General features: G+C 32.7%; 3 protein-coding genes across 3 annotated transcripts; 2 read left to right on the top strand and 1 right to left on the bottom strand.

Annotated features, from left to right (window-relative positions):
* The first annotated feature begins 9,912 nt into the window (after window positions 1–9,912).
* On the top strand, window positions 9,913–17,485 carry RSH1 (RELA/SPOT homolog 1). Its single transcript, XM_020376163.3, has 24 exons — window positions 9,913–10,139; window positions 10,387–10,559; window positions 10,844–11,020; window positions 11,137–11,202; window positions 11,316–11,408; window positions 11,506–11,637; window positions 11,766–11,867; window positions 11,963–12,040; window positions 12,706–12,777; window positions 12,967–13,074; window positions 13,239–13,336; window positions 13,550–13,610; window positions 13,695–13,757; window positions 13,849–13,905; window positions 14,010–14,111; window positions 14,264–14,422; window positions 14,600–14,731; window positions 14,862–14,948; window positions 15,070–15,141; window positions 15,946–16,032; window positions 16,103–16,556; window positions 16,763–16,824; window positions 16,945–17,013; window positions 17,108–17,485. Exons 1-24 carry the CDS (start codon window positions 10,115–10,117, stop codon window positions 17,210–17,212), a joined length of 2,634 nt encoding a protein of 877 aa, XP_020231752.1. The 5' UTR covers window positions 9,913–10,114; the 3' UTR covers window positions 17,213–17,485.
* A 511-nt stretch (window positions 17,486–17,996) lies between these two features.
* On the bottom strand, window positions 17,997–19,236 carry LOC114916758 (uncharacterized). The gene is made up of 3 exons (XM_029274173.2): window positions 18,858–19,236; window positions 18,711–18,741; window positions 17,997–18,619 (listed from the first exon to the last, which is right to left on the bottom strand). The coding sequence occupies exons 1-3, from the start codon at window positions 19,124–19,126 to the stop codon at window positions 18,116–18,118; spliced, it is 804 nt and encodes a 267-aa protein (XP_029130006.1). The 5' UTR covers window positions 19,127–19,236; the 3' UTR covers window positions 17,997–18,115.
* A 2,066-nt stretch (window positions 19,237–21,302) lies between these two features.
* On the top strand, window positions 21,303–23,311 carry LOC109812225 (large ribosomal subunit protein eL19x). Its single transcript, XM_020376144.3, has 5 exons — window positions 21,303–21,463; window positions 21,731–21,853; window positions 22,412–22,725; window positions 22,895–22,959; window positions 23,051–23,311. The coding sequence occupies exons 1-5, from the start codon at window positions 21,352–21,354 to the stop codon at window positions 23,073–23,075; spliced, it is 639 nt and encodes a 212-aa protein (XP_020231733.1). The 5' UTR covers window positions 21,303–21,351; the 3' UTR covers window positions 23,076–23,311.
* The last annotated feature ends 130 nt before the right edge of the window (window positions 23,312–23,441 follow it).

Below are 23,441 nucleotides of genomic sequence, written 5' to 3'. Positions count from 1 at the left end.
CTTTAGTTTGAGGTCGAATATGAACCTCAATACTCTCATCCGAGGTCGAATCCGAACCTCGTTAAAATTCATCTAACATTAGTTTGAGGTCGAATACGAACCTCAATACTCTAATCCGATGTCGAATCCGAACCTCGTTAAATTTCAGACAAAGACCAAACAGAGAAACCAGACATCAAATAGAAAAAGCCACAGGCCACACCACTCACATCAGTAGTTGGAGCGACCTGCTCAGCAACTTGGGGCTCCACCTCAGTATCTCACCCGAGGTCGAATCCAAACCTCGTTAAAAGTTCATCCAACTTCAGTTTGAGGTCGAATACGAACCTCGAAACTCTCACCCAAGGTCGAATTCAAACCTTAGTTCAATCGTTCCACTCAAAGTTGAGGTCGAATACGAACCTCGATACTCTCACCTAAGGTCAAATTCGAACCTTAGTTCAATCGTTTCACTCGAAGTTGAGGTCGGATACGAACCTCAATACTCTCATCCGAGGTCGAATCCGAACCTCGTTAAAAGTTCATCCAACTTCAGTTTGAGGTCGAATACGAACCTCGATACTCTCACCCAAGGTCGAATTCGAACCTTAGTTCAATCGTTTCACTCAAAGTTGAGGTTGGATACGAACCTCAATACTCTCATCCGATGTCGAATCCGAACCTCGTTAAAAGTTCATCCAACTTTAGTTTGAGGTCGAATACGAACCTCAATACTCTCATCCGAGGTCGAATTCTAACCTCGTTAAAAGTTCATCCAACTTTGGTTTGAGGTCGAATACGAACCTCAATACTCTCATCCGAAATTGAATCCAAACCTCGAGATCACATTCTCTTAACCAAGGTCGAGTTCGAACCTTGTTATGCCGAGGTCGAGTCCGAACCTCGAGATCACATTTTATCAACCAAGGTCGAGTTCGAACCTTGATATGCCAAGGTCGAGTCCGAACCTTGAGATCACATTTTCTTAACCAAGGTCGAGTTCGAACCTTGTTATGTCGAGGTCGAGTCCGAACCTCGAGATCACATTTTATCAACCAAGGTCGAGTTTGAACCTTGATATGCCAAGGTCGAGTCCGAACCTTGAGATCACATTTTATTAACCAAGATCGAGTTTGAACCTTGATATGCCAAGGTCGAGCTCGACCCTTAAAAATCACATCTACTTAACAAGATCGAATTAGAACATTCAAACATCAAATTTGGGAGCTCCTCAGAAGCCTCTTTGCTCTTACATCACTCGGTGCTGGGGGGGCAAGTGTACTGGCCAGCAGAGTTGCCAACTTGTCTCTCACCAATCTATTGACCCGGTCAAAGGTTTACTAGCCTGACCAAGTAGCAAACTCATTATTGTCGAGTTCCTCAGCTCGGCCATGAAACATGGATATCGAAATACCACATCGGCCCAAAGATGCCACGTCATCAAACGAATAAAAATACAATTTTGTCACCGCACCGCAATCACAAGGTAAAACCCTAACAATGCCAATGTATCGGTAGACAGTAAAAATCATAATATTAAATCATTTTACTCAAAATTTGAGGTCGAGTACGAACCTCGTTAAAATTATGAGGTCGAGTACGAACCTCAACAGGCTCACTTGAGGATCGAGTTCAAACCTTAACGCGTTTATTTGAGGTTCGAATACGAACCCTAAACATTCTCATCCGAGGTCGAGAACGAACCTTGTGAAGGATTACCTAACCCTATCTCAAGGTCGAATACTAGCCCGAACCTCGTCCAAGTTTGAGGTCAAACACGAACCTCAGCACCCTTATTTAAAGTCGAGTACGAACCTTAAGTTCGTTCAGCAGAATTCAAACCCGAACCTCGTTAAAGGTCGAGGTCAAATACGGAGCTCAACATCCTTATTTAAGGTCGAGTCCGAACCTTAATAAAATTGTTTCAACCAAATCTGAGGTCGAGTACGAACCAAATCCGAGGTCGAATACGAACCTCGACACTCTTGTTAAGGTCAAGTCTGAACCTCATCATCCGAGGTCGAATACGAACCTCGATGCCCTCGCCTAAGGTCGAGTTCGAACCTTAATTAAATCATTTTACTCAAAATTTAAGGTCGAGTACGAACCCTAACACGCCCATTTAAGGTCGAATACGAACCTTAACACATTCATTTGAGGTCGAATACGAACCTTAACACGTCTATTTAAGGTCGAGTACGAACCTCGACATGTTTATTCGAGGGCGAGTACGAACCTTAGTATGCTAATCTGAGGTCGTGTTCGAACCTCAGCATGATTAAGGTTGAGTCCGAACCTTCACAAAAAATTATCTAACAGAAAAATCCAAGGATGAATTCGAACCTCGGTATGATTGAGGTCGAATCCGAACTATAGTACGATTAAGGTCAAACACGAACCTTAACACGATTATTCGAGGTCGACTACGAACCTTAACACGTTTATTCGAGGTCGAATACGAACCTTAACGTATTTGTTTAAGGTTGAATACGAACCTTAAACACGTGAACTTGAGGTCGAGCCCGAACCTCAGAATGATCGAGGTCAAATCTGAACCTCGGCACTACTACTTAAGATCAAGCTTGAACCTTCACGAAAATCTAAGGTCAGGTTCGAACCTCGGCTTATTACGGTCAAGTTCGAACCTTCGCAAAAATTACTTAGATCTAAGATCGAATTCGAATCCTGGTTCGATTGAAATCGAGTTCGAACCTTCACGAGAAACTACTTAAAATTAAGGCCGAATTCGGATCTCAGCGTGAGCTTTCACCAAAAATGAGAGTGTACAATAGACATCGAACGTTTCTCAAAATGTGTGCAAAGCAAAAACCAAACGCAAACACATAAAGGCAGAAGAAAAATATGCATATACAAATAAAGTTCCCAGAGTTCAACGCTTGAATTCAAAACAGAAAATCAAAGCAAAGGGAAAATTAAACTAGGTTATAACAAAATTGGCCTACGTAGAGGCATTCTCGCAGGAGCTATCCTCCACGTCGTCCTCCTTGACGAGCTCGGTCTTAACTCCTCGACCTATGGCCTTCAGAGCTCGGGGGGCTAGTGTACTGACCGTACTTCGCACCCGGGCTCCGAGCCCAGATTAGCGATACAAAGCCACCCCGGGCACACGCTGAGCGACGTCAGCCCGGTATTTGGGGCCCAGTATTTGGGCAGATCATTCCCGAACCCGGGGATCTCGTCCCAGATCAGAACCGCCCTCCAATTATATCATATCATATCTCATCATATCATATCATATCATATCATATGATATCTTATCATATCATGTCTTATCTCATGCCCAAGGCCCAAGACAACCCTAATTCACACAAAGGTATGTGCATTATTTATACGAGACTCATACTCCCACAAACACTAACTTTAGCATCGGAGTCTCTTTTGCAGGTACCACCCCCATCTTGGAGCACCAGCGTACCAGTGAAGGAGGCTCGCCGATCTTACCCGGCGGACCAGCTCTACAGCAGATTTTCGGTAAGAACAAAAAGCAAATGTAAACCATGGAAAATAAATGCGTGAATTTAAAGACTTGGAATATAAAAAAATAAAAATAAAAAAGGCAAGGAAGAAAAATAAAATGCAAAATATCGAATTTAAAGTAATCACGTAATCATAAAATACATTCAATTAATCACATTAATCCATGGAATTTTCACTAAATGCTTTTCATTTAAATTCCCTAATATAAGATATTAAAATATTAAGGAAGGTTTTTCCATTCTACAATTTATTTTTTTTATAAATCTAACAAGTTGGCATGATGATTAGTATATTGTCCTTGTACTCACATACCATGAGAATGATATATTTACTGAAAATTTTGAATTTAATTCTATAGTGCGTGAAAACTTGTTAGTTTAACAATATATAGTCATAATATCACGAGTAAAATTAGTCATTCATTTAGTAACAAGAGAAGACAATTTACTTTTAAAGTGTAATGAAAATGTATAACAAGTTTTTAATCATTTGCTAGCATTTATGCTATTTTCTTCGCAATTTTGATCCCAAAATTTTAATTATCTAATTTTAATTTAATTATATTAATATTGGTCAGTATAAGTGATAGAGATTTGTATCTTTTAATCAAAATATCAAAGATTCGAATAGTGGCTTTGAATAAGGAATAAATTATGTTAGAAAGAGAATATTCATCTTATATATGTTCACAATTACAAAAAAAAGAGTCTAATTATTAAATATTTATCTATTAATGGATAAAATTATAACATTAACAACTCAACATTAAATAGATATTGTGACAATTAATATTTAATAATATTTAAGTTAAATTTCATTCTTATTATTTTTATCACTCTTAGACAAAACTAAAGATTTAAAATATAACTTAACTTAAATGTGAAGTCTCACTCTATCTATTTAAGGATAGATTATAACCAATATTCAAATTTTAACAATTAAAAAAAAAATCATCAATTATACTAAAATTGTTGGTATTAAAAAATTAAAAAATTAAAATTAAAAAATTAAGGATCAAGGATCAAAATTACAGATCAGATATTATATAAGATTAAAAATTTCAGTTTAATATACTATTTATTAGTTTAAGTAGTAAAAAAATCTCAAATAATATCCAAAGTTTGAGTCTTTAAAATAAAAATTGTTAACTATGATCATAGTCCGAAATTATATATATATATATATATATATATATATATATATATATATATATATATATATATATATATATATATAAAAGAGGAAGAATTCAGTTATTTTAATAATAAGTATATCTAAATTTATTTCATTTAATAACTCATGTTTTATATCAAATTTTAACAGTCTAACAATTGAATAAAATAATCTTAATACATAGATTAAGTTTGCAATTTTTTAAAAAATTTTAAAATTATTTGACACTCAATTTCATTAATTCAAATCAACGTATAATTTTTTTTATAATTATTCGTCAATTTGAATTAAAGAAACAGAGTATCAAATTTGTAGAGTTAATTTATGCATTAAAAAAAATTAATTTAATAATCAAATCATTGAAATTTGATATAAAATATTAGTTATTGAGTAAAGTAAGTCTAAGTAGACTTATTCATGAAGTAAATGAATCATTATTCTATACGTATGTGTACGCTTTCTTTTACTTATTTTGAAGAGCTTAGACAAGATTCTAAAAAGATAAACAAATATATTACAAGGTTAACTGATTATCATAATAAAATTAATTGAAATTTATTGTCAACTTAATAAAAGTGTAGAATAAAAACATTATAATATTGATAACCAAAATTATAGAGATATTCAACTTATTTTAAATAGCATTTATAACGTCACAAAAGAAATCTGAAAGTGAAAAAGTTGTTTTAAAAACTTTTAGTGTGCGTAAACTTGAATTTTAATTTTCTACTTGTAAATTGATCAAGTTTTTTGAAAACTAATATTTTCTTAAGAACCTTTTGTTAAAAAATATTAGTTTTTTAAAATGTTTAGTGAATAACATAAAGAAAACTATTATTCAAAATTAGTAAGATTACATGAAAACATTCCACATCTTACATGGTTTGAAGAAATCTGTTTAAAAAAATTAAACAAAGGTTTTAAAATCTGTAGAAAAAATTTGGAAAACCTATAGTGAAGAAAAATGGAAATAATTCATCCTTTAGAAGAGGTTAGGTTTCCTAGTATATAAAATTTAACCAAATCTTTGGTAAAACATAAAACTTACCGATAAAAAAATATAAAGAATTTTAATTGAGAAATGAATATTAGATGAAATTAACAAAAAATCATATCAACTAAAAATAAGTAAGGTAAATACTTTCCATAATATACCCTAGAAGAATTAGATGAAAACTTTGACGATTTTGAAAAACAAACTAAAGATTAAATATTAAAATTACATGAAAAATACTCTCAATCTCTTTTAAATACCCCAACATCTAAATTTTTTTTATAAAAAAACCTACCCCACCTGATATTCATTTTGAATAATGGAATTTAGGAAATCCAACTGTTTTTGATAGTAATGGAATTACATAAGGGAATATTAATGATATGCCTAATCATCAACTAAGAAAAACTAATGAAATGGTCATTGTTGCCTTACTCTATAGAATTAAAGATTCAAAAGAGCAAACTATTAAGTTGTTAATAACCAATTTCAATAGAGCATTAAAAGGATGGTGGGATAATCATCTAAACACAAGCAAAAACATTTTATCACAACTTTTGTAAAAATAAAAAATGCTCAACAAATCCCTATAATGGTTAAAACTATAATAATAACAATAATTCACAATTTTATGGAATATTCAAATACTTTTGACGAGAAAACTTCAAATTTATTACATAATTTACAATGTCCAACCTTAGGAGATTTTAGGTGCACACTATTAATTTTATGATTATGGTTCTAATGGGGCATATTATAAAGAAAACCGTTTGAAAATAAATGTTTATAGCATGACTCCCTCCTATTTTGCCAATAAAGTAAGATAAATAATAACTTAAAATTATCTTAATACACCTTTACATGAATTAACTTATGACAAAATTATTTATACTACTAAAAACTTTGCTTTAGAAATTTGTAATAACATGAAACTAGAAAACCAAAAAAAATAAAATAAAAAGTGGAGTAAAAAGATTAGGTAATTTTTGCGCTCAATGTGGTTATAGAAAATGAATTCCTTATTCTCACATTAAAAGAGATGTTATTAAACAAAGAACTCTTCAAAGAAATTACCAAAAATCTTCTTTGAGATTTTTAGGAAAAGAAAACCTTTTGAAACAAATAACACCCCAACTCAAAAGGATACTAAAAGAAAATCTAGTATAAATTGTTATAAATGTGGTCATATTATAAAGGATGATAGAGTATTAGAATAAATAAATAACTCAAGCATGAGAGATGAATTAAAAGGTTAGATTTCTAAATTATTTTTATATGAGACCTCTAAAAGTGATTGTGAAGAATAAATGATTCAAATAAATCAAAAGAGTAGTCCTGATAAAGAAGAGATTGATAATTATGACTCATAAAATTATTATTGTTCTTACAAAATTAATGTAACAAAATACGAAACTAAATTAGTTTTGTTTATGGTTGATACAATAACAAGTGAAGAAGAACGCTTAGCATATTTAACTAAATAAAAAAATATACTTTAAGAAAAAAAGAAGGAGAAAGTTTTCCTAAGAATAACAATGTTTGAAGGATATGATTTTTCTTATATATTAAAGAAAACTATAGTATAAAAAAGACAAGTTGGTATGTCAAATTTTTAATAAAAAAAAAGTTAACAATTTAAAAGAAGAAATAACCAAACTAAAACATGAAATGAATGAATTAAAAGTAAAAGATTTAATACGAGGTATTCGAATTTTACAATTGGCTAAAAGAAAAGTGAACCAAACTTAGTAAAAGAGCACATAAAGTTAATCAAATAAAAATACTACAACAAAAATGGTTAGTAAAAGTATCACTAAAAATTGGTAAAACTTTCAATAAAATTTTTATTGCTCTAGTAGATTCAAGAGTTGATTTAAATTGTATACGTGAAGGATTAATATCTACACAGTTTTATGAAAAAATTATTCAAACTCCTATTATGGCTAACTACGAAAATTTGGAGGTAAAATATAAATTATCAAATACTAATATTTGTAACAATGGAAAATGCTTTAAAAATACTTTTATACTAACACTTGATATGGTGAAGAAATGATTTTGGGAACATTATTCTCAACATAGTTATATCCTTTTGAAGTTTCAAAAGAAGGAATAAAAACTAATAATCTTATTTTAAATTCATAAAACCTATGAAACAAAAAGAAACTTTAGAAATAAAAAGATGTTAATGAAGAAAACTCTATAAAAGAATAAAATTTAAAAATAATCAAATATTACATTTATAACAATAAATAAAATATAAATAGATAAAATAACAATTAAAAAATTCGTTAATAATAAAACAATTTGAAGAAATAGAAAATAATCTTGTAAAAGTTGAAGTTCTTACATTTTTTGGGAAATTAATTATTTTATGGTATAATTACTTTATAGAGAAGGATTTCACGAAAGTAAAATCCCTACTAAAGTAAAACTTGCACAATTAAACAAAGAAACATTAGAATATTGTAAAAAATAAATAAAATTATTTATAAATAAAATTTAATTAAACATAGTAAATCACCTTGAAATTGTGCCATATTCTATGTACAAAATGCTTATAAGAAAGAAAGGGGAGAACCAGGAATGACAATAAATTATAAGCTTTCAAATAAGGTATTAAAATAGATTAGGTATCTATTACCTAACAAAATTAAATTAATTAATAGAATATATCAAGCAATAATAATTTCTAAATTTAATATAAAATCTAGACATTACCAAATAAAATTAAAAGAAGTAGACAAGTACAAGACTATTTTTACAATTCCTCTAAGCATCATGGAGATGAGATAAAAAATGATCCCTTGAAATTCCAAAACATTATGAATAATATAATAAACTCCTATTCACAATTCCATTTGCTTTATATTGATGATGTGTTGATATTTTCTAATTCCACAGAACAACATATAAAACATCTAAAAATATTTTAAAATATTATTAAAAACAATGGAATGGTTATTTCCAAAAAAATAAAAATAAAATAGCTAAAACCAAAATAAAATTTTTAAGACCTGTAATATACTAAGGAATGATTACTCTAATTATTCTAATTAATGAAATATAGAATTTGTTGATAAGTTTCCTAATGAAATAAAAGATAAACATTGATTACAAAGTTTTTAGGATGCCTAAATTATGTTGTTAATTTCATACCCAATTTAAAGATAATGTGTAAACTCACTTTTTAATAGGCTTGGAAAGAATCCTAAACCTTGGACCTCTGAATAAACTTAAATAATAATTAAAATAAAAGGTTTAGCAAAACACATTACCCTTTATAGAAATTTCCAATCCAAAAGCCTTTATGATTGTAGAAACAAATGCATCAAAAATAGTTTTTGGAGGAATAACAAACAAAAAATAAAAGAATTCCTTGATTCCATTTGGAAGTCAAGGTAGAGTCTTAACTTAAATATAATATAATAAAAAAAATATCGCCCTTTACATTCAAAAAATTTAAAATTATTTAATAAATATATATTTTTAAAAATAGATTACATATCAACTAAAGAAGTTTTAAAAAAAGATGTTAAAAATATTATTTCAAAACAGATTTTTGCCAAATGGTAACACCTTTTTATTTGTTTTGATTTTGAAATAAAACTTATAAAAAGAAAAAAATTAATTCCTTACCTGATTTTTTAACTTGTGAATTTCTTACAATACCCCCTTACCCTATCAGACCTACAACTCCTTCATCATCTAAAAGCTTGTTAATAGGTGACTTTACCCTTCATATATAAAGTCTACCTCTAGTTCCAAAAAATTTACCGACCTCTATAAACACCCCTATATGTATATATATTTAAGTTCTGTAAAACTAACAACTATCTAACTTTTGTAAAATTAAAATAAAATCACTCATCTAAATAAAATGTTTTATATTTTAATCATTAATGTAATCATTTTCCTATTAAATTTTAGTTTTATTATCACATCTCTCTAAAAAAAATCCTAAATAAACAAATATATTTTGTTACAGAATACTTGAGACATTGTGAAATGATTAAAACTCAGTTTCAGTTAAATAGCGATTTATCCGATTTAATGATTGAAACTAATAACATGTTTTTTTATATTAATGATGAGAAATTAAAATCGTAAGAAAACGACAATTATTAATAATTTGTCCCTTTTTAGTTTTTACACAGATATAAAGAGGAAAAATAAAAAGAAAAAGAAAAAGAAAAAAGAAAAAAGGAAAAAGAAAAAGAAAAATATCTTTACAACACGGTATTTGTGTGGCCTCAGCTAAACTCGATATCCCCTCCAAACTGTGTCTATTATCGCTCTTTTGTTTCATCTCTTCCTCTCTTTTGGTTCATTCATCTCACAGCACAACACAACCACTCTCACTCCCCAATTCCGATTCCCTCCAAATCCACAACTCCTCCCCTCGCTGCTTCCAATTCCCTGCGCTTTCGGGATTCAAGATTCAATGAGATTGCTCTCTTCCAATAAAACATGGCCTCTGCATCCTCCATGTCAGGTACGTCTACTAAACCTTCGTTAAAACCCGCACCTTCGGAACCTACATGCCTGCAAACCAATTCGCCTTATGCCCACCTTCACCTCTATTGACGCGCTTTCGATTTTTTTTTTCTCCCTATGCCAATTCGCGCGCGACTTATCGGAGTCGTGAATTTTTCTGCTCAATTTTTTTTTTTTTTTGGTTCATTCGCTGTCGTTCTTGTTTCTTTCGAGTGTGGTTTCTGAGTGAAGGTGTGCTGCTGCAGTTTCTTTAGAATGCGTGAACGCGTGCAAGTTGTGGAGAGGGGATGGAAGCGGAAGATTCGACTGTAGTCTTCTATCGTGCGCGTGGAAAGCTCCGAGGGTTCTCACCGGGTTTCTCGCGAGCACTGCTCATTCTCATCAGTGTTCGGACCGAAGAAGGAACCGGTATAATTTTGTAAGTTTTTTATGTTTCCCTTGTGCGTGCTTTCAATTTTTGACTTACGTTAGGGATGTTGATTATTGGTATGAGAGTAATGGTTGCATTCTATTCATATTAAGAGACTCTATGGATAAAAGTTAGAAGCTCTTAATTGGAAAAAAAATTCTTTATTTTCGGTAGAAAGGTTCTCAAATCGCTTATAAACTTGTATTCAAACATGCTCTAAATCGATATTGTTGCAGTCTATGAATTAATTGTTAATTAGGTTATCTTATCGGTTAATCTTGCAAAATTGATAGGGATGTGAAGCTAGTGTAGGTGGCTCGTATCCTGATGAAGCACTTGATATCATACTTTTTGAAGGATCCTCTAAATCTATCTTGTCTCGAGTTGCTCCTAAAAGATGGCAATTATGTTGTTCTTCAACCTTCTCTGTGGACACTGCCACTGAGTTTTCTGCAGAAAGTTTGTGGGAGGTACAGTCCTGAATTTTGCATAATCGTGTCTATTGTTGATTAATTATAGTTCTGTGAATGGAGACACCTTCTTTGCTAGTGTCTGAGTTGTTCTATCTATAATATGATTGCCTCAGGGTCTTAAACCTGCGATCTCGTACCTATCTCCTAAAGAACTGGAGTTAGTTTACAATGCTTTTACGGTAAGTTGATTACCTCAAGAAGCAATCTTAACATGCTCTTTCTGACAAAATCATCTTTTTAACATAGTAGTATTTATTCATTTTTGTTTCTGTTTTATTCCTGGTTGTTATAGTTGGCATTTAAAGCTCATGATGGTCAGAAAAGACGTAGTGGTGAACCCTTCATCATTCACCCAGTCGAGGTTGCACGTATTTTGGGAGAACTTGTGAGTCATGAAGGAATGCTTCCCCTTTTGGAAAATTTATATAATAAGTGTGCATAACAAATCAATATTTATGTGATGGATCCAACCATTTGTCTAGGAACTTGACTGGGAGTCGATTGCTGCTGGATTACTTCATGATACAGTTGAGGATACAAATGTCGTTACTTTTGAGAGGATAGAGGAGGAATTTGGTGCTACTGTGCGTCACATTGTGGAAGGAGAGACCAAGGTATGTATTAACTATTGAATCTCGATTGAAAAGCATTAATGAAAAGTAAAATTTTCAATAGCTCTGGTACCGTATTCATAAACTTACCAAATAAATTGGATGCATGTTACATTCCAAATCCTAACTAGGTGTCAAAATTGGGAAAGTTGAAGTATAAGAATGAAAATGATTCCGTCCAAGATGTGAAAGCAGAGGATCTTCGGCAAATGTTTCTGGCTATGACAGAAGAGGTGATCTCCTTTTCATAATAGAATTTTGTCTATTCTTAGTGTATTCATGTTGAAAGCGGTTTGAAAACTAATAAATGTGTCATTTCAATTTTCAGGTTCGAGTTATAATTGTCAAATTAGCAGACAGGTTGCATAACATGCGCACTCTATCACATATGCCTCCACATAAACAGGTTAGCGCTGCTGATTTGAATAGTGATTAGTGACTTTTTTTCCTTCTGTTCTGCCAAAAGGAAGGAAACTATTGTGGCTGTGGAGTCTGTTTACTTTGAGATAATACAAAAAAGGGAATAAATCTTCTCATGTAATTTTGTCTATCTCGCTTTACAAAACATTCCCTATCAAAAATTGTAAATGTCTACTAAGTAGATAGATGCAATTTTCAGATGACCTTTTTGCGTGAAAATCTAACATGAAAAGATACATTTCCATACCAAAATGACTTGCAATCAAGTAATGTCAGGGATTTAGATAGAAATATTTCACATTAACAACATGAATCTGAGTTTGAGACTCAGATTCATAAATCCGTTTAGTCCAATTTTTGTTATTTTTCAATGTCTTGAAACTATAAAGTGAATTTATTTGTTTATACTTTATAAACAACTATTAGGGTGGTGGTTAGGTAAAGCCTTTCCTGGGACGCTATAGTTGCAGGACTTGAGCCCCTGACATTGCAGGTAGACTTTGCCTGAGGTCATAGTCCACTTTGACTGAAAGCAACCATTATCGGTTATAGTAGTATAGCTGTTTTATCTTATATGTATATCAAATGGATTGAGTGTATGACAAGCCTACCTCCTAAATTGTGTTCCTAACATTAATATACTGTGTACAGACTAGCATTGCAATGGAGACATTGCAGGTATTTGCTCCCTTGGCAAAGTTGCTTGGAATGTATCAAATTAAGGTATGCTTTAATCTCATAATCTCTAAGGACTGACATTCATGTTTTTCCTGTAATGCCATGAGTTCACATATTCAGACTAGAACTCAGAATTGAAATGCTTTGAAGTTTATTATAATATACCTATATTTCATCACATGAGGGAAATTTTGACATATCATGATTCATAGTTGTGCTTTTTTGATGATGCAGTCAGAACTAGAAAACCTATCATTTATGTACACAAACCCAGAAGATTTTGCTAAGGTGAAGAGAAGAGTTGCTGAGTTATACAAAGAACATGAGAAAGAACTTCTGGAGGTAATGCTGGTCTGTTTATCTTAAATTGGTGTTTGAAAAGGCAAGTAGAAAAATTATAACTGCTTGCCATCTTTCTATATGTCCATTTATTTATTTTTTTCTTCCAGATGATTGTGTGTCATTATTGTCTGTTGATTAAGTTTCTATGTTCCCTCTATTGATAGGCAAACAAAATATTGATGAAGAAAATCCAAGAAGATCAATTCTTAGACCTTCTAACTGTTAAAACGGAAGTTCGTGCTGTATGTAAAGAGCCTTACAGGTTAAGCCACAAACATTAATGCCAATGCCACCATTTTGTCTGTCCAACTGTTCATGTTGGTTGATGTGTTTGACATCATGTGCATTTTACATGCATAGTTTTTCTATTCTATATATTACTTAATGTTCTTCTACATACTTCATGCATGCTTTGTTTTGTAGTTTGAGGTACTTTTCTGGTTATTCATTAAGTAATATTGCTGGTCATTTGCAGTATTTATAAAGCTGTTCTCAAATCAAAGAGTTCAATCAGTGAGATTAACCAAATTGCTCAGGTTTGCTTTGATATATACCTTGGAATATAAAGATTTTGGATAAAATTTTTTGTATGTTGAAAACCAACTGTTTGTTGTAACCAGCTTCGTATTATTATTAAACCAAAGCAATGCATTGGGGTTGGGCCTTTATGCAATCCACAACAGGTAACTACTTATCATGGTCACAAATATGGCTGTTTTCTGCACCCACTTTTACTTGGTATATCTGAAGGCATTTCTCTTGTGTTTTCTGCAGATTTGCTATCATGTTCTGGGGTTGATCCATGGAATCTGGACCCCTATTCCTAGATCTGTACGTATGATATTTTTTATTCTATTTGAGAGTAGAAAGTGTGAGTTTCAAGAGAAATAAATTTTCATTGACTGGTAAGAAATATTTAATTTGTTTTGTTTTAGGTGAAGGATTATATTGCAACCCCTAAACCAAATGGCTACCAAAGTCTTCACACCACTGTGATTCCATTTTTGTACGAGAGTATGTTTAGGCTAGAAGTCCAGGTATTTTTTATTTTTTATTTATTTTTGCTTTTTAAAAATTTTACTTTTGCATGTTGCATTTTCACTATCTACTTCTATATTGACTTTAGAGCCTTAGCTGATCCAAATGAAATTCATCATAAAATTTTCTAATAGTGTCTTACTTTTTTCAGATTAGAACAGAAGAAATGGATTTGATAGCTGAGAGGGGCATTGCTGCTCATTATAGTGGGAGAGAATTTGTTACAGGCTTGGTTGGAAGTGCGACCCCAAGTAGTAAAAGCTCAAGAGGGAAGACAGTTTGTCTTAACAACGCCAATATTGCACTGAGAGTATATTATCTGTCCCTGATAGACTATGATAGAAATAATATTTTAATCTTTAAAGAGAGATTTTTACTCAATTTTGACACCATTAGGCTGTTGGCCTAGAGGTAACGTTGTCTTTGCACCAGAAAAAGAGAAGATCTTGATGCTGATTTCATGAATGAAATATTTACTTTCCTACAGATTGGCTGGCTCAATGCAATTAGAGAGTGGCAAGAAGAGTTTGTTGGCAACATGAGCTCTAGGGAATTTGTGGACACTATTACAAGAGATCTGCTGGGCAGCCGTGTCTTTGTGTTCACACCAAGGGGAGAGGTAAGGATGAACTATGTCATAATATACTATATGACTATTTTTGCCCCCTTCAATTGATTGAAGATGATTAGAAACTTGTATCTAAATACCATATGCCGTTTCTTGATAATTTTTGTCACATTATGTGCAGATTAAGAATCTTCCTCAGGGTGCTACTGTCATTGACTATGCTTATATGATCCACACTGAAATAGGCAACAAGATGGTAGCTGCAAAGGTATCACTCCCCACATTTGCATGCTAATGGAGTCAAGTGTCAGATGTCAGTCAAAAAAAGACATGTAAAATAAAATGTTCGTATTATTGAAATATTAGACACTCATTTGGTGTAAATGCAGGTCAATGGCAATCTTGTTTCCCCTGCTCATGTACTTGCAAATGCAGAAGTTGTGGAGATAATCACATATAATGTCAGTGTTGGTCAACTCTTCCTATGTGTTTGCTTTTTTGTTTGATAGATTTGATGTAAATGGAAAGTCATTATGTTTTGAGTATATGTGCAAATATAAATTTTCTAGGAAGATACTGTGTTATGTTTATTGAATCGAATGATTCACTATCTACAGTTCTTAAGTTTCAGATTTATGATATAATTGTATGCTATCAAATGCTTTGGTATTAAATAGTACACGTTCACACAAATTTTATTTGTTAGAATATCTTGAGGGTATCTTAGGATAATTTAGTATAACATCGTAATATATTTGCAATATCTTTAGAATATATTATGTAACAATTTTTCATCTCATCGAGTAAGCATTGTTAGCAGTTGTTAAAATATTCATCATGTTTCCTCGTGATTATTAGATCATCGAGGAATCAATTACAGTTAGTAGCCTTGTTGCTTTGGGGGCCTCAGGCTTGTACATTTGATATTATGCTAGTATTTGACCGAAGTATCAATTACAAATACGAGTATTGGGTTAATATTTTGTTGCACATCATTTCACAACTTGTTGATACAATCTCTCTGTAGTGAGTTTTCCTTTTGCGTTTTCACCGTCTCTAAATAAATCCGAAAATTTGATTATATATTTCCCCTCCATAATAATTTGTATGTTTCTTCCTTGACAACCATAATTTGTTTATGCCCCTTTTAAACTGTTATTGAAGGAAAATATTTTTGCTTATAGATAGATAAATGGTTAGTCACAATTACCATATATATTTGCCTTTCACTTCATTGGAGCTCATTATATTAACTTTGTTTCCAGGCACTTTCCAGCAAATCTGCTTTTCAGAGGCATAAGCAGTGGTTACAACATGCTAAAACACGCAGCGCAAGACACAAAATAATGAAGGTAAGATTTCATATAATGTTTTAACCCCGAAAAAATTGTGCTTTAAAATAACATTTTATATTTTGTGTAGTTTTTGAGGGAGCAAGCTGCACGCTCTGCTGCTGATATCACTACGGAAGCAGTCAATGACTTTGTCACTGATTCTGATGGAGATAGTGAATCTGAAGAACTATCAAAAGGATCCAGTGGTTCCAAATATACGTGGGGTAAAATGTCTGTGAATGGAGTGGAAATTTCAACTTCTGGAAGAAGTGAGGCTGTCCACCAAAGTAAGAATGGAAGTGTTTGGATCCCCAAGGTCAATGGAAAACATAATAAGCATGTGCAGCATGAAAGTTTCAATGGCAAAGGGGAAATGTTACTGCAGGGAAATATTGTGGCAAAGATGATTCAAGTTAACATTCCAAGATATAAGGAAGTCCTTCCAGGTTTGGAAAGTTGGCAAGCCCAGAAAATTGCTTCTTGGCACAATATGGAAGGGCACTCCATCCAATGGTTATCTGTAGTATGTATAGATCGAAGAGGTAAGCTTGCTCTTCTAAATATGCTAGTAAAATAGATGCTTTGCACCTTGTGGTCAATGAACATTTAGGTAACTGCATTTTTTCGATCTAATCATGCAAGAGTGGATATCTGGGTGAAACCCATTGGCTACTGGTTGATGACTTGTCTCTGACAAACAAATGTTATTTCACCATCTTGATTGTAACCTGGTTAATAATTATTTCAGGCATGATGGCTGAGGTTACTACAGCATTGGCCACTGCAGGCATAGCCATACGCTCTTGTGTGGTGAGTGGTTAAACCAAAGTCCAATCAATTATACAGTACTTCACCAAGACTTCTTGACATTATATTAGTATGGTTATATTTTTGGCATATCATTAACACTTTGACTTATCAAATAACCAGGCTGAGATTGATGGAGGAAGGGGAATGGCTGTCATGGTATTTCACGTAGAAGGAAATTTAGAAAATTTGGTACTGCCATGTCTGAAAACGCTATTGATAGTCTAGAGATCGTTGTTTCATCAAATGTTTCCATTGTCAACTTACACAATATTTTGTTTCTCAGGTCAGTGCCTGCTCTAAAGTAGATCTGGTACTGGGTGTTTTGGGATGGTCTACCGGTTGCAGCTGGCCAAGCTTGATGGAAGACCGTAACGTTCTCGAGTGCTAGTTGATTTATTGCACACCAGATCAGGGGATTAAGTTTTGTCCAGGGCAGCATAGGCATTTATGTGGCTAAATTTTGTTCATAGTTCTCATATATTTGTTCAAACTTACTAACCCAATAATCCGGCAGCAGCCTATTGAGTCGAAGACTCGAAACTCAAGGCACTGTATATAGAAAAGAGTGATAGGATAAAGAAGTATACAATGTAAAGTACTGTGCATAAACTAAGCATTTTTAGCCAAAGTAGAATCCTAGGGCTCTCGTTACATATTGTCACTTTTTCTGGCCAGTTTAACTTTTACTTTTCTACCTAATTTGTGAAAATGCTAATAATGCTGGTATTCGTAATAGGCAGGATCAGTAAACTCATTCTAATTTCTTGTCTTGTAAAAATAATTTACATTTTTCTTTATGTAAATAATTTGACTTTTAAATATCTAATTAATTTTATTTGGTGCATAATTGATTATATGGGTTCAAAAATTATATTTATTTCCATTAGAAATGTTAATAACCTTTTTCAGTACACGTTTCGTCGTTTGTAGAATTTCATTAGGATTCACGAAATTATGATTAAAGCTTAGTTAATTTAATGGTGGTACTTGCGAAATTTCACAAGTTTGAAGGAGTTTAATTCGATATATATATATATGTAATTTTTTTTCTCCGATATTTAATTATATCAAGTGTGATTTTTAAAACAGTTATCACAGAAAGAATTAATTGTTTATTATTAACGATAATGTAATTTTTTTGCATTATCATTATATTCAAATCAAACAAAATATGTCGAAAACATTGTTGTCTCCATTTATCATAAGCCACAGACCATATGATTCAATAAACGCGAGAATAGCAATATCCATTTCCAAACTCATTTGGGGAAAAAGAAAAAAAATCGATCCTCTAAATTCGGTTGACTACTGAATTAGCCTCATCTAGGACATAAAATGATTCTTGTGGACGATGCGTGAGTAGAACTAAGAGCAAGAGCAGCGCCAGCAACAGGAAGGGAAAAAGCCAGGTTAATGGTTGATAATTGGACACCATAAGGACGTTTAGATTTTGGCACATAGTTGCTTTTTTTGCATCGTCGCAGTCGGAATCATCCACATCAGAGTCAGTGCAAACATGGGTATGCTTTGCAGGCCAGACTGGCTCCTCCTTGTGATCCAGGGTGGTAGTCCCTGTCGCTTTCTCTGAAACATCATCAACATCATCCTTTTCGTCCTCAGTTTCCGAGGATGTTATGTCATGTTGAGGCTCTTCATCCTTTTCCACCTCTTGTGCTTCCGCAACCCCACTTTCGTTGGACGACGCCGCACTTTCTGGGTGCGAATAGTCGGAAAACACAATTTCTTGGGTTGGGTTCTCCTCAACACTTGTTTCTTTAAGCTCACTTTTCTCTTCCTGAACATATATATATGATATACCCAAGTTAAAGGTCATACACAAACCATAAAGGAAGGATGAATTATCAATATCAAGAATTTCAACTAACTTGATTGACGCTGATATTCGGTGTCCAACAGCTGCATGCATGCAGTAACAAATTTAACAAAGTTAAATCCATGTGACGTAACGTATAGAGAATCCTGAAAGGCATATATATATAATCTTGAAGATATAGAGAAAGAGAGGTATATACCATGTGGCATCCCCATGTGGGATTGTTGAATCTTGAATAAGAGAGGTGAGGGTTTGAGTGGTGTCAATGTGATGATCTTCCAACAACAATTGTTGGGGTTTAGGTTGGTGATCCTTTGGCTTACGTTTGTTGCTTGCAAAGGAAGCAACGGCCATGAAACCTGCGAAGGCCAATGCTCCACCGAAGACAAGAAGGCCCGCAATGCCACCTTCGCTGCCAATGCTAATAAATGGGTGGATTTTCCTCTTTCCTTGCCTTTTGTTCTCCATGCTGATGATGATGAAGATGATGATATCTCGTTGAAAGTGCGACACTATGTTAAGGGGATCTTATATATAAAGGGAGTGAGAGTGAGATAGAAGCGGGCTTGTCCCTATTTCTTCACACCTGTTTGCATATTGGCCATCACTATCCGCACTTCTAGCTTCTTCTAATTCTTCCATTACATTTTCAAATCAACCTATTAATCCTGCCTAGTGCCTAGTGTGCACTAAAGAGACATTCAGAGTCATACACGATCCCTCATTACATCTCGCCTCGCGTGATTCATGTTCTCCATGTTTTACACGCTCTCTCACCAATCACCATACTTGACAGATCCTCTTCTTCTTTCATTATTTTTTTATTTCGAATATGTCCCTCATAGAGTTTATGGAAATATTTTGTGGGAAAGAAAATTAGTTAAATGGTATTACCCAAAATTATTGACAATTCCATGCATAGAAAACAATCTATACCCGTTAAAAAGAAGGGAAAAAACGGGAGATCATGGTTCCCCTTTCTATGATTGACGTAACCATCTCTGAATATAAAAATAAAAAAAGGTAAATAATTTGTATACCGGTTAATAATAATTTTACATCAATGGTGCATACTAAAAAATTACGTAAGAACATTACTTTTCTAAAGATTAATAATGCTTTTGTATTTATATACACAAGTGGTGGAAACAAAGGCACCCTGTGCATTGGATAGTATGGATTATTGTTATGTAATTAATAACTTAATTTATATACTAATATTTTTGTTTATAAAAACAGTATTACATCAAACTCAACTGTCATTGTACAAATATGATGTTATAGGTAATTGGATAAACTAAAAAATTCTTTTTTGAAAATAAAAAGTACTAAAAGTATATTTCTAAAATTTTAAGAAAAAAATTACATCAAAAAAGAAAGCATATTGTACATATATTTTATTTAAAATATGCTTTCTTAGTTTATAAATGAATTAAGAAAGCATATTTTAAATAAATGTAAAATTTTGTTGACAACGATAAACTTATTTTTAGCGATATTTATGCTTTGTCAATCAAAATGACTTTTGGTAACATAAGAAAATAATTTTTAAATTAACGATTTTCAATATGTTTTATTTATTTATTTTTATTTTCTCAAAATTTAAGGGGAAAATGGTTTTTGAGTTTCTATTTATTTATTTTTTATTTTCCAATATTATTTTTTAAAATATGAAAATTAATTCCTTTTGTAGTTTATTTCAATAATTAAGTTATTTAATTAAATATAAAATCAAGTCGTGGTTTTAAATGTGTTTAAAGCCCAATTTGTTTAGACGAATTTGTTAGGAATTCAGCCCAATAGGTATGAGGGTCTCCATTTAAATGGATAAAATCTGGCTGGCATACTAAGGGTTTTCTATTTTATTTTTTGCCTAATTTGCGTCCACCCCAGTTGGCATGCATGCTAATGGGATGTCCAGTGATAAAGAATGTAAAAAAAAAAAAAAAAAATGAAAAACTGAAGGATGGGAAAACCATAAAAATTTAACATAAGATTAACAAAATGATGGGAAAAATCTCTGACACGTAGCAGTGAAATTTGAAGGATATCGAAAACAATTTTTTGTTATACATAATGGAAACAAGTTTATGTTATATAACAATCGTTCTATATGTTAACATGTATTTTTTTTTTAATAATATTAGTTATTTTTTGTTTTTCACTTATATTTGTAAATTTCACTTGCTTTTAATCTTTCATACATAACATTGATTTTCTTTTTATTTTTTATTGCGTGAGAAAATTTCTAATTAAGTAAGCTAATAAAGATTAAAATTAAAAAATATGGGATAAATGAAAATTTATTCAAAGTCAAACAATGAAATTAATTGAAAGAACTTAAAAAAATACAAAATTCCATATAATAAATTTCATAAGCACTTTATATAAAAAAAAATCATAATAGAAATAATAAATTTAAAATTTATTGCGTTAGGAAATACACATGTGAGCACTAGTAGTATTCTAAAGTGCGTAGTTTGATCCAGAATCAGAAACAAAGGATGAAAATATTTTTTTATTGGGCCATTGAGACACACAAATAGAAACGGGCCGCGAAAATAAGCCCATGAGACAGAAGCCCAAGAAATATATGAGAGCACTTAGTTGTTGATTGGAAACCCTAGGGTTATATAGTGGGTTCCCCAACACATTCGGCGTTAAGCTGAGCTTCACCGTCGGTTGCACCAAAAATGGTTTCCCTCAAACTGCAGAAGCGCCTCGCCGCCAGCGTCCTCAAGTGCGGCAGAGGAAAAGTTTGGCTTGACCCCAATGAAGTCAACGAAATCTCCATGGCCAATTCCCGTAACCACTTCCTCTTCCTGCTTCGCTTTTTTATGATTTCCTTTTCACTCTTTAGTTTTCATGCGATCTGAACCTTTCCGCTGTTTTTGAGCGTTTGCGATAATTTACGTCCGTGCCACTGCACTTTGTATGTTATCATCGAATGTTATTGGCTTTTCCAGTGATTGCATAGCCTTAAGGGTTACCGAAATGCCTTTACAATCTTCTATGTTATGTATTTTTTGTTTTCAAAGACTTGTTTTTTTTTTTTATTATTATGATTTTCAGGCCAAAACATTAGGAAGCTGGTGAAGGATGGGTTTATCATCAGGAAGCCCACCAAGATTCACTCTCGCTCGCGTGCTCGTAGAATGAAGGAAGCTAAGAGGAAAGGACGACACTCTGGATATGGTATTTTTATTCCTAACCCTAATTTGTCTTATGGTTTGGGGATCCATTCTTAGTTTAGCCCCTTTTGGAAGAACTCATTTTCAGTTTATTTGGATTTATCTTGTGATATAACTACTTGTGTTAGTGTTTATGAAATAGCTTATTAGTTATTATGTCTACAATATTTTTTCAGAAATAGGTTCTACTGTGTTGCTTATAAAAAGTGTTTACAATTTATATAAAATATTGTTAAACCCCTCTTTCCATTATAAAACTAATTTACATACAGGGGATTGCATAACGACTACTTATTCAATAAGAATTTTATTAAGCTTTTTAAGCAAACAGGCTCTTAGTATGTGATCTTCTGCTTTATTATTATGTTCCTAGACTGTTATATATGTATTCATTATGGAATTACTATGATATTGTAAAGATCTTACTGAGTTGTTTGCCATTTTGATAATTGGATTGATTTTTGTAATTGTTTCGTGAATTAGCCTATAGTTTATATGAAATATTTATGGGTATATGGAGGTAATGCGTGGTTACTTATTTTGTTTCCCTGACAACTACTAGGTAAGCGTAAGGGTACAAGGGAGGCAAGGCTTCCCACCAAAATCCTTTGGATGAGGAGAATGCGAGTGCTCAGACGCTTGCTCCGCAAGTACAGGGAATCTAAGAAGATTGACAAACACATGTACCATGACATGTACATGAAGGTTAAGGGTAATGTTTTCAAGAACAAGAGGGTTTTAATGGAGAGCATTCACAAGTCCAAGGCTGAGAAGGCTAGAGAGAAGACATTGTCTGATCAGTTTGAGGCCAAACGTGCCAAGAACAAGGCCAGCAGGGAAAGAAAAATTGCTCGGAGGGAGGAGCGATTGGCCCAAGTGAGTTTCATACTGTATTGAGAATATATTTGCACGTGTACATAGTGAATTTATACTTTCTTGGTTGTTGACTTGATGCACTTGAAGATTTGATGCATTAACAAGTATTTTAGCTGGATTTTGTAGTTAAGAATTTTGACCATTCTCCTTTTTCTTGTAAAATGTCTAGGGTCCTGGAGAAAGGGCGCCAGCTGCACCCAGTGCTCCATCTGCTACAGCATCACAGCCAGCCCAGTGAGTATTATGATTTATGCTTGTCCTGTATGTACTTCATTTGGGTTATTATGCGAGTATGTTTTGTCTAAATGAAAATCTTTTATTGCAGAGCACCAAAGAAATCCAAGAAGTGAGCCACTTATTCTGAGATTGGCTTGTAGAAATTTTTGGACTGGCATCCCGAGTTTCTGTTCTAAAATAGTAGTTTTGACGAGTTTGGAGGAGTTTCTGTGTTGGTTTAGACCTTGTTTAATTTTTATTTAAGTATATGAAATTATAACATTCCGTTCTTTTTATTGGTGTTAGCTGTTTTTTTTTTATATGGATCATTTTTGTTGCGGAAATACTTGTTTTAATTCTTTTCTGGTCATGGCGTTTTGCTTTTTTAATTCGCTCATCCCCAATTGTTTTAATTTGTTTGTCGAGGAAACAATTCTTCAAAATTACATGGTAATTACAGGAAATTTCCGGTTATCGGTATTCATTAGGGAAAGGCCTGG

Source organism: Cajanus cajan, chromosome 6 (genome assembly GCF_000230855.2).
Source record: "Cajanus cajan strain Asha chromosome 6, NIPB_CcT2T_4, whole genome shotgun sequence".
NCBI lineage: Eukaryota > Viridiplantae > Streptophyta > Magnoliopsida > Fabales > Fabaceae > Cajanus > Cajanus cajan.
Note: the sequence above shows the minus strand (reverse complement) of the source record. Positions and strands in the feature narration are given on the sequence as shown.

Bases quoted from the DNA above. Each gene is read 5' to 3' on its own strand.
- LOC114916758 (XM_029274173.2), bottom strand. From the start codon at position 19,126: ATGGAGAACAAAAGGCAAGGAAAGAGGAAAATCCACCCATTTATTAGC. The intron at 18,742-18,857 runs GTATATACCTCT...GCATGCATGCAG, and splicing joins CCACATGGGGATGCCACATG to CTGTTGGACACCGAATATCA. The intron at 18,620-18,710 runs GTTAGTTGAAAT...ATATATGTTCAG, and splicing joins CGAATATCAGCGTCAATCAA to GAAGAGAAAAGTGAGCTTAA.
- LOC109812225 (XM_020376144.3), top strand. From the start codon at position 21,352: ATGGTTTCCCTCAAACTGCAGAAGCGCCTCGCCGCCAGCGTCCTCAAG. The intron at 21,854-22,411 runs GTATTTTTATTC...GACAACTACTAG, and splicing joins AGGACGACACTCTGGATATG to GTAAGCGTAAGGGTACAAGG. The intron at 22,960-23,050 runs GTGAGTATTATG...CTTTTATTGCAG, and splicing joins ACAGCATCACAGCCAGCCCA to AGCACCAAAGAAATCCAAGA.
- RSH1 (XM_020376163.3), top strand. From the start codon at position 10,115: ATGGCCTCTGCATCCTCCATGTCAG. The intron at 11,203-11,315 runs GTAAGTTGATTA...TGGTTGTTATAG, and splicing joins TAGTTTACAATGCTTTTACG to TTGGCATTTAAAGCTCATGA. The intron at 12,778-12,966 runs GTATGCTTTAAT...TTGATGATGCAG, and splicing joins TTGGAATGTATCAAATTAAG to TCAGAACTAGAAAACCTATC.